This window comes from Anomalospiza imberbis, chromosome Z, assembly GCF_031753505.1.
Source record: "Anomalospiza imberbis isolate Cuckoo-Finch-1a 21T00152 chromosome Z, ASM3175350v1, whole genome shotgun sequence".
Lineage (NCBI taxonomy): Eukaryota > Metazoa > Chordata > Aves > Passeriformes > Viduidae > Anomalospiza > Anomalospiza imberbis.
The window spans coordinates 26,047,385-26,057,825 of NC_089721.1; the positions used below are offsets into that span (position 1 = coordinate 26,047,385).

Genomic DNA, 10,441 nt, shown 5'->3' on the forward strand with positions numbered 1-10,441 from the left:
GGGGGGTGGAGCCGCCGCCGCCCGTCCCCGCCCGCGGCCCGTGCGCGGTGGCGTCACCGCGTGCGGGCGGCGCTGCCCGTGGCCGAGGGCGCTGGGCTATGGCCTCGTCCGTGGTGCGCGCCACGGTGCGCGCCGTCAGCAAGCGCAGGATCCAGGCGACCCGCGCCGCCCTTACGCTGGTCAGTGCCGCGGTCGGGCAGCGGGCGGGACCCGGGGACCGCGGCACCTCGCGGGTGCGGGAGCTGCGCCACGGGCAGTGAGGCGGCCCCTGGCGACAGCGGGGCGGGCACACGGACGGGGACGGGCCGCCCCGCCGGGCTGTGGCCGCTCGGCCGAGCAGTGCCGGGCCGGGATCGGCCGGCGTCGGTAACCCCAGCGAGGCGGCTGCGGCGGGCGAGCTGCAAGGGGCTGTTCTTCCCCCTGCCGAGTTGAAAGGCGCTAGCTCCTACTCCTCGTCAGTCCCGCTGAGCGGAGGCCCCGCGCTCCGCCGCTCCGTCTGCGGAACCGCTGAGGCAGCTCCGGTGCGGCCCCTGGGAGAGCGGGGCCTTGTCGCATAGACACCACAAAAAACAGAATTTGATTAACATTTTTTGAAAGATGGTAATGCGTAACCTACCGAGGCTGACGCGTAGGTTCTTTCTAGGAAGGCTTTACATCCTGTTGTTAATAATAAAGTGCGTGCATTCTAGCGGCCGTGCTGGAGAGGCCAAACTTGAAAACATGGTGTTTGGTCGTAGGTTGGACTTCGTGATCTCAGAGGTCTTTTCCAGCCTCTGATCTGAAAGCACTGCAGAAAAAAGTTCAGTCAGTTCCCACAGGAGCAGGTGCAGATCGAGTGCACACAGCTCAGTCATTTGTCTGAGCAGGTAATTCCTGCTCAGTAGTGGGTCTAGAGACACACAGCCCCACAATAAGAGTCGTAGAGGTAATTAGAAAGGATTTTCTACTGCAAGTCTACTTGACGTTTACTTTGTGTGTTTAGTTCGGCTCATGGTAAGAACTTCACATTAGTAATGCTTTTCTCAGTGTCTTAGAAACTTGTGGGAATGTAATGGAAATTTTGACGTTTGCATTTTGTTATTGCATTTCTGCATCAACTAGATCTGCATGAATACTGAATTTTATCTGCTGTTAAGTCACAGGTTCCCTTAAGGTTAATGGGGAGAGAGAAGTAGGCTATAAGCCCTCTATATCTAACCGATTTTAGTCTGTATTGGGTATGCGACAAAATTTTACAAGAACAGAGCTACTTGACTGAATTATGGTAGTGATTTTGGAGGAAGAAGTTGCAAAGAAACAACATGGATCTTGACAGGCTTGAGAGGTGGGCTTGAGAGGTGGGCTGATACAAACTTTATAAAGTTCAGCAAAGTGAAATCCAAGGTCCTGCACTTGGGTCGGGGCAATCCCAGGCACACCAACAGGTTAGGTGGAGAATGGATTGAGAGCAGCAGTATCAAGAAGGATTTGGGTATGATGGTTGATGAGAAGCTGGACATGACCCAGCAATGAGCAGTTGTAGTCCAGAAAGCCAAATGTGTCCTGGGCTGCATCCAAAGCAGTGTGGGTAGCAGGGCCAGGGAGGGGATTCTGCTGCTTTGCTCTGGTGAGATCCTACCTGGAACCCTGCATCCAACTCTGGGGCTTCCAACATAAGAAGGGCATGGAGCAAGTCCACAGGAGGCCACAAAGTTGGTAAGAGGACTGCAGCCACCTCCCTTTTATGAAGACAGGTTGAGAAGGTTGGGGCTGTCCAACTTGAAGAAAAGAAGGTTGTCGGGAGACCTCATGGCAACCTTCCAGTATCCGCAGGAGGCCTACAGGGAAGCTGGAGAGGGACTTTTCATCAGGAACTGTAGTGATAAAACAAGAGGGAGATTTAAATGAGGTATTAGGAAGAAATTAATTACTGTGAGGGACGTGTGACACTGGAATGGGTTGCCCAGGGAAGTTCTGGATGTGTTCAAGCCCAGTTTGGGCTTGAACCAACCTGGCCTGTGTTCAAGGCCTTGATCAACCTGGTCTAGTGTCTCTGCTATGGCAAGGGTGTTGGAACTAGATTATCTTATTCTAACAGCCAAACCCCCCATTGTTAAGGATTAAGGATTGAATTTTTGAGGTATCTGTTTGCTGGCAGTGCGGGTGAGGAGAGGAGTGAAGAAGTGGTGTGCTCTGTGTCAATTAGGTTGAGGAGACATCTGTTTTACAGCAGTGTGTATCTTACAGGCATCAACTTTAATACATGCATTACAAATATACAAAAAAATCAAATTTATATGTATTCTTTTGTCTTGCAGACCCCTTCTGCTGTCCAGAAGATAAAAGAGCTTCTGAAAGATAAACCTGACCATGTAAGTGTAGACAGGGTCAGTCTGTAGGGTATGCTAAGGTATTAGCACAGCTCATGATTGCAAAGCATTTCTGGCTAACTTAGACGTTTGAACTGAACACTGAGGTGTTTGTTAGAGATGTTGACATACTTTTTTTTTGGTAGGGAATGCATAAGCTTGTTTGTATATCCAGCTTTGTTTTATTATAAAATGAAATGCAGGAAACAACTGACTGTAATGACAATTCACTGTACAGATACTGTTAAGATTAATAAAGTTGGAAAAATTTTGACCTTGAGATATTTTTGAGCTACATTTTAATGAAACCCTTTAGTATGGCATAGTAATGACTTCTGATGGGGAGAAAGCTCTTCAGTTATTATTATTTAAGTTCTTGTAGGAATTCTCATTGTGAAGTATGCAATAATAAAGTTATATTCATATGCATTGGAGAACATCTAATTCTTAGGAAAAGTGCCAGACAATGTGTTTTTTTAAGTAACCAGTGTTTCACCAAATAATGAGTTTGTCATCTTTTCTTCTTGAGGGAAAGACACACAGAGGCTTCTTTTATAATCATTGTAAAAACAAGCATTAGCTTTTTTTTACAGTAAGTATTGCTCTAAGAAGAATATTTCTTTTATTAACCAAGGCCATTGTTTGTTTTGCTTCCTGCATGTCTGCAACTAACTAGACTTATTTGTTCTAATGTTTTAAACCATCCTAAAGAATCCTTGGGCCTACACTTTATATGGTCAGTCGTTTCCTGGCTTTAATTGCTGTTTGCATTTTCCAACCCATTATTTTAGCAGTTACTGTAGAGAAAGGTATTTAGTCTGAAAGGATCAGAGGCAGTTTGTCTTGAGCCCATTTGAGGAGAAGTGTTACATTTTGATACATTTTTATAACAACATATGGACATGGATAATAAAGTTTGGCTCTTCAGTTATGAAGCACTGGTGCGTAGAAGGTGATACAGATACTTCTTAAAGATTCTTACACACAAACAGTTTTCTGCTTTGTTTAAAACTTCTCTATTTTTCCTTACACGGATGCTCTTCTTGTCAGACTTGCTGAATGCTGTGAATATTGCAAACATTGACTAAGTTGGCTTTTAAAGCCAGTTAAAACAGTACACATATAGCATACACTTGATATAGGGAGGGGTTTGCTTCTTGGCAATAGAGGTAATGAAAAATCAAAGTATGTTTTTCAGAACTTTGGTTTAAAGTAAGTTTTCTGATGGTGTCATTACAAGAGTTCTGTGATAATCTAGTAACTGCCCTTATTTTGGCCTCACAGCTTCATAATTATGTTACTGTCATACTAGCTGAATTAGCATCTGAGTAAACTGTAATTTGAAGTCACAAAATACCTGTCTTTGAAATTTGACTGTCTTTTTGAGACCTGGTTCCTACTTCAAAAATTTAACATACTGTAGGGCATGATCCACTCCAGCAAGGATCAGATGTTTTTTTTTTAACCTTAGCAGTCAAATTATAAAAGCAAAAAGAAAAAGTTACCTCTTATCTGTTACAGTAATTCACTTTTACATTTAGGCAATGGAGAAAAATAAATATCAGCACTTCATTGTTCTGCATACTTTTTAACTTGATGTTCTGAATAGATTTTAAAAAGGAATTTGTGCATGTGGTGGTGTTTTTTGTTGTTTCCTTTTCTTTAGGTAGGTGTGAAAGTAGGTGTTCGTACAAGGGGATGCAATGGACTTTCTTACACATTAGAATATACAAAATCGAAAGGAGACTCTGATGAAGAAGTAGTTCAAGATGGTGAGTTTCTAGTGGAGCAGCACAAGCTTCTGTGGTGGGGGGATGAAACCTCATCATTTTCAGAGAAGAAATCTATGTTGTCAAAGTTTTGTGTATCTTGTTGGATTCACAGACTTTAAGAAGGGTATGAAGTGGGTTACTGTCTGCTATGCATGTGAATTGTGTACTCAAGCTGAGATTTGTTGCCATGTTCTACCGCTAATTTCCATCAGCATCGTTTTTTGTCCCCTGTCAAAAAAAATAGACATTCATGTGCACACATAAGTAACAGTTCCACATTTCTGACAGACTTCTATTGGTAGAATGAAAACAGTGCTTGAAGTGCCCCACATTAGGCCAGGGAAACCAAGTTGTACTGGTAGTCTCTATACTTAGCTTCCTCTTCTTTTATTACTGGTCCAAAGAGAATTTCAAAGTGAATGATGGTTTTGCTCTATGTAATTTCTGGTTTTCTGTTCTTTTCAAGGGGTTAGAGTGTTTATTGAAAAGAAGGCACAGCTGACGCTTCTAGGAACTGAAATGGACTATGTAGAAGACAAACTGTCCAGTGAATTTGTCTTCAATAATCCGAACATCAAAGGAACGTGTGGCTGTGGAGAAAGCTTTAACATCTGAAATCTCAGGATTACTTCTTTGACTTTGAGCAGCCCAAAACACTTACTATTATGACTTTCAGAAGCAAATGCATTTTCTTCAGGTTTGTAGGCTGCGTAAAGTGGGGATACTATTAAGAAAAATAAAGTTACATATTTGAAAATATAAGCTGTGTGTTAAATTCCACCACTGATATAGTTATGCTGTCATTTGTGATGAGTTGGGATCTAAAAGGTAAGAAGAGTAAGTGCTGCAGTATCATCTCTCTACTTCCACTTGCCAAGGAAATAAAATTTCACTGTTCTTTTCCTCTGTCATTTTCTTTGTCAATCCTACTTCCCCATTCAAAACCCATTTGAAAGAATACATAGTGTTCTGCTTTGATTTGAGGAAAACAAACAAACCAATGAAGAAAAAATCGTAACCATTTCTGTGTGAGTATTTATAAGGATTTATATATACAAGCACACAATCCTTGCTTACTTTGTACTTTTCCAATGCTTTCATTTTTTTACAAGTGCATTTTCTGGTGGTTTATTTTCCCTTAAATTCAGGGAAATAAAAATGTAGTTAATGTATTAAGATAGTGGTAGGCTATGATAGCCTCTGTTATAGAAATGCTTGGAAGAGGGCTAGCCTAATTTTAATTATTTTCTTTTCCTTGTTGAAGGCATAGTCCCTGCTGTACTCAGTCATTTTCAAATCATGAAGGATCTGGGTGCTGGAAGGCTAAAAAGTGATATGCAGGCCTTGTTTTTCACATTTCATTTTTTAATCTTGCCTCAATTAATTTGCCAAGGTGATAAAACTGCTTCCATATTCTTATTCCTCATGTTCACAGAATGTACTGTGTTTACACAAAAATCTATGAAAACTTACTGAGAGACAAATCTCAGATTTCTCATTAGTTTTTTTTTTTTCTGTAATCATGCATGCTACTAATTTTGTTAGCATTTGAACTTTTTTCATTACTCTAAGTAGTAGATTTTTTTTGCCAAAGTTTGTGGTCCCCTCTGTTTAACTCCTGTCTTGGATTTAACTTGATAACAGGAGAAAAATAATTTTTAATTAGAAAAAAAAACCCTTAGTATTTCATATTTCTTCTAAATTAATCTAGGCAGTAATTAAAATACTGTAAGAGGCCATTTTTTCTTTGGAATTTACTTAATCAGAATCTTGGTTTTGTAAACAAGTGTCTTTCAAGCTTATGCAGTTTTCAGCAGTTCTTCACTGGTGCTGATACAAAATTGTAAATGTCTCTCCAGACCTTCCCAAAACCTGGTATGAGAGAGGAACTGTTCCACCCTTTTATCTCCTCATTGTCCAGAAATGACATTGTGCAGCTCAGGTGCTCATATGTGCAGAATAGAAGGTAACATGTCTGCTTGGGCAACAGATCTGAACAGCTGGTGAAAATGGTGCAAATAAAAAGTAGGGGGACAGCAGGAGTCTTGTAGGTGTTGAGATGGGAGTGATCTGAGAGCATTAAGGCTGCTTGTTGAAAATCCAGAGGTCATCTTGATGTGGACAGTTGTACCCCACATGTCTGTCACCAACTGCTGTAGATGTAGGATTTTGGTTCCACCTACATTTTGGTTCTTCCCTCTGCACCTCTTCCCAGGGCAAAGGGAAGAATAAAAATGAAAAAATGAAAACTAACACTTCATCTGCTTTATGTAGTGCACAGGAACAGAAGGTCAAAATTACTTACAGTCTAATAGTAAATACTTGAATTTTGGTTATATATCACCTTTTGATGTAATGACACTATTTCCTTCAACAGTCAAGTGTTGCACATAGTTACTTTATATAGTGATTCAGTAATTAGTGGTAATACACTGGTAAGTGCTTCTGTAGTGATGTAACTCCTTCACTCTTGCCAACAAAAACATGGAGATCATGTGACATTGTTGCATTACATCTAAAACTCCAAGCTAAGGGCATTTCTTCAGATTGCATTTCTCTGCTTCTTGCTAGAGATAAGACTTTGAATGTGGTAACACTGGTGGTTGCTAAGAGTACTGGTACTTACTCATTTAACTTGTTTTGGGGTGGAGAAGATTGGTTTGAGGATTTTTTTAGACCTACCTGGCTTGTGTAGTAATCCTTTTTGTGTATTTGTGTATGCCTTGAATGAAAGTTTGCACTTCTGTACTCCCATGAAGTAATCATCTTAAGTTGCCACCTTACTAAGACAACTGATGCACAGTGTGTTAAACTTCTACTAAAGTGCTACTTACAGTTGCATACAAACTGTATAGTTTTGTTGATTGGTCCATTATAATTTTGTGCAACAATGTATGTAGAGTCCTCAATTATAATAAATATAGCCTGTTGGAAACCATGAAATATTCCTATCTTGAATGATTTTTTGAATAAAAAAAGCACTGGGGGAGAGAACAGGTTTGTGTGCTGGGGTTACAAAGTAGACACAATGCTACTGTTACCTCACTTAGTATTTCCCCAAAATATTAAACATTTCCAGATATTAACAGCATTAAAATGAATGCTGATAGAAACATAGGGCAGAAAAAATAGTTAACTATGTGCATAAGATATTTATGCATCTGGGAGAGTGTGCTGTTAATGTATAGCCTTCTGTTAAAATTCATGACACACTATTCTCAGGGTAAAAATTCTAGCAGACAAGATGATTTTGAAGGCTTTCACATACCAAAAATCATTATGGTATGTTTCAATGCAGGATAATGATTTTGATCAAAGTAACTGCTGACATAAAACGCCTGACTGGCTAGGCGTTTCCAGGATGAGAGTCAAAGGGAATTCTTCACCATTCCACTTCAGTGCTGTATCATGGCACTCATGTTCTGTAGTGTATTATGTCCATGACACATTTAGGGTGTTCTCTTAGATACAGTCTTTGCACCTCTAAAGGTTCCTTTTGCTGTTAGGTGAAGATTCTGAACAATAGAAGGTGAAGTAATGAATTCTGGAAAAATGTGAGAGGTTGTTGATACAATTGCACATTCATGATTCTAGAGAGTTCGTTCTTACAGAACTTGTAAAAAACCACTTGCTTGCTCAACCAGGTTGGTATCCCCGTTCAGCCAAGTTTTATATCTCTTTTTGGATGGCTCAGGAAGAAGAATTTGTTTAGGAAAAAATTGACTAGCTCAATATGCAAGTCAACTGGACATGAGATGATGGAACAAAATTAATAGGAGCTACAAAATAAAAAAAGATTTAGGGACTGACTTTATGCTGTATGTTGCTTCTATTGGTTTTGTTGAGGATTTTTTGTTGGGGTTTTTTTGTTGTTTTTTGTAGTTGTAATTATTATTGGCCCTGTTTCTTTGAATCAGCACCTTCACTGGTGGAAAAAATCTTCACCTATACCACTATTGTGCTTAACACTGGCTGCCTGTCTGTTCATGACACAAATTTTTATGATGCTGGAATTTTGCAGTTTCTTCTTACAGAAGCATTCCATAGTTGTCTGATGTGTCAGAGTGTGCAGCTCTGTCTTCAACCCAAAATAACCTCAAAAGAGTGCTCAAATTTTAAAATAAAAGCATACTTTGAAATTACTTTTTCTCATGACCCATACGGCTTTTTGTCTGTGAAGGTAATCTGCCAGAAAGGGAGCAGTTTGGGCTGCTGAGTACGTTACTGCCACTTTTAACACCTAAGAAATGTCCTGCTTCAACATGCTGAGGAAAATACGTGTACTTAGTGCAATTCCACATGCATTTAGTCTTGAACAGCATTTGAAAAGCAAAATTTGTATGCAATGTCTGGCATTTTTCTTAAAGAGAGGTACAGCAAGGGAAGGTTAACTACTCAATTTTAGCAGTCTAAACCCTCACCTTTTATGGTCCCATTCAGTAGGCTACACCTCAGCCTGTCCATGCCTTAGCCGGCAGCTGTGCAACCCAAGCTTCTCACACGAGAACCCAGGGGTCCCAGACCCTGACTTGTCTAGGGACAGGGTGGAATTCCAAGGGCTAGTTCATGGGAACAGATATTTACTGACACTGGGTGGCAGCAAGTTTCCAGTCCACATGTTTCAAAAGGCAAATCGCCTCTTTCCTCATGTCTGTGTTCCAAGTTTCCTATTGGATTTCCCAAATACCAGAGTACTTCTGCCTACACAGGTGGAACGTATTCCTCAGCTCTGCTGTTTGTCTTTCTTGCAATTCTGTTCTGTGCTTTATATCTGTTCCTGACACCTGGCAAATGATCACAGAAATCCAAATTGCCAAACCATTTCCAAGATGGAAAGAAAGCAGAGGAGCTTTCCGACAAAGCTTTAGCTTTTGAAGCACTGGGTTTTTTCACCAGTCATCCTCATTTTCCCATCTTCCTACTAAGAGATAGGTTGGCATTTGGCTGACTTTGGGTTCTGGAAATAAACTCAGCAGAGATATATAGACTGTTACAGCTTCCTAAAACTCACTTTCTTAGTGATCTGTTTTATACATGTACCATAACACAGTGTTCCAGACAAACTACATTTTTAAACTACTTTTGGGCAATTTTATTAACCAAGGCATAATGCAGAAAATTAGAGATTTTTTTTTTTTTCACGGAGCAGTTGACATCTGCAGTCTATTACAAATATTTTAAGATATGCATATTACATATGAGTTCAGAGGAAATGTACTCGTCGTTATTGTGGACTGTTTGGGAACATAGTTCTCTGTCTCTTTGGTGGTTTATTTTCATACTCAGCCTGTGATTATTTTTTTATACTCAGTTTAGATTTTATGTGTTTTTTCCAAAGATTATTTGTTTGCATTGTATGATGATCAATTGCTACCAAACTGCAACTTTTATCAAAACTTCTAGTCTTCAAAACATTTAAAGCAACAACAGAAAAATTCAGAGTCATCCAAGTATATATATTTATACAGTCCTGCACCATCAATGTAAAGATTTTCCAATATGCTTTTCAAGAATTTTGTCATCCCTCTCAAATACTAAAAATCAGCAGCAAAGTGCCCATGTTTTCTGGAGCAAGCATACATGTCTCTTCCATGCTATGCAGTTAGCAGTAAGATCTAACAACTGCAAAGCTACAGCAAGTAATAAACACAGCTTGCTTTCCAATGAGGTTATTATTAGCAACTTTTCACAAATAGATGCTGAAGAGCAAAATGCTGAATCAATAAGAACAGGAATAAGAATCCCACACAGTTCCATATCTGAAGATGTAAATCAGTTCTCTAAATCAAAGTGAAAAGTGCTGTTGCTGGAGGACAGAGAGAGGTTGGTCTGTGAGCCATTGCAAAAACTTTTACTTCCTTATGTGTCATTGCCAGTTTCTTTGGTCAAAGACAAGTATTTCAGGGGCAGAGAGGAAAGAAATATTGTGCAAAATAAAACACTTTAGGAAAGAGAAAAGGCTCCAGTCAACATTCAAAACTTCATCCATGTCTACATTACACAATACTTATGGTGAGCAGTCCATACTGGTAATTATTTATGGATATTTCAGAGTACTACAAATCAAATTATTCAGGAACCACAGAATGAAAATTAAAAGAAGGAAAAGTCTGAATTCCAAGAGCCAGCTTGTGGATATAGGAATTCAGACATTAGACTCTGAAACAATTTGTAAGTAATAGAAGCATGAATATCTGGGATATGAAAAAAGATATTCGTCAAAGCAGAAGTAGGCAAAAAATCTGCTACATTTATTTACTCAAAACAAGATTATTTCCACAAAATCATGACAAATATTAAAAACATATAGAAGCCCTACAG

The 10,441-nt window shown here is 39.7% G+C and overlaps 1 protein-coding gene across 2 annotated transcripts; it reads left to right on the plus strand.

The window, feature by feature from the left end:
- Positions 1 to 21: 21 nt before the first annotated feature.
- Positions 22 to 7,063, plus strand: ISCA1 (iron-sulfur cluster assembly 1). 2 transcript variants are annotated; one of them, XM_068176011.1, is made up of 4 exons: positions 22 to 179; positions 2,298 to 2,351; positions 4,015 to 4,120; positions 4,587 to 7,063. In XM_068176011.1, exons 1-4 carry the CDS (start codon positions 99 to 101, stop codon positions 4,733 to 4,735), a joined length of 390 nt encoding a protein of 129 aa, XP_068032112.1. In that variant the 5' UTR covers positions 22 to 98; the 3' UTR covers positions 4,736 to 7,063. The 2 variants fall into 2 exon arrangements, with proteins under 2 accessions (XP_068032112.1, XP_068032111.1); XM_068176010.1 differs by having other exon boundaries at positions 35 to 233.
- The last annotated feature ends 3,378 nt before the right edge of the window (positions 7,064 to 10,441 follow it).

Coding starts and splice junctions, on each gene's coding strand:
- ISCA1 (XM_068176010.1), top strand. CDS start 99: ATGGCCTCGTCCGTGGTGCGCGCCACGGTGCGCGCCGTCAGCAAGCGC. Junction 234..2,297: donor GGGACCGCGGCACCTCGCGG/GTGCGGGAGCTG, acceptor TTTGTCTTGCAG/ACCCCTTCTGCTGTCCAGAA. Junction 4,121..4,586: donor TGAAGAAGTAGTTCAAGATG/GTGAGTTTCTAG, acceptor GTTCTTTTCAAG/GGGTTAGAGTGTTTATTGAA.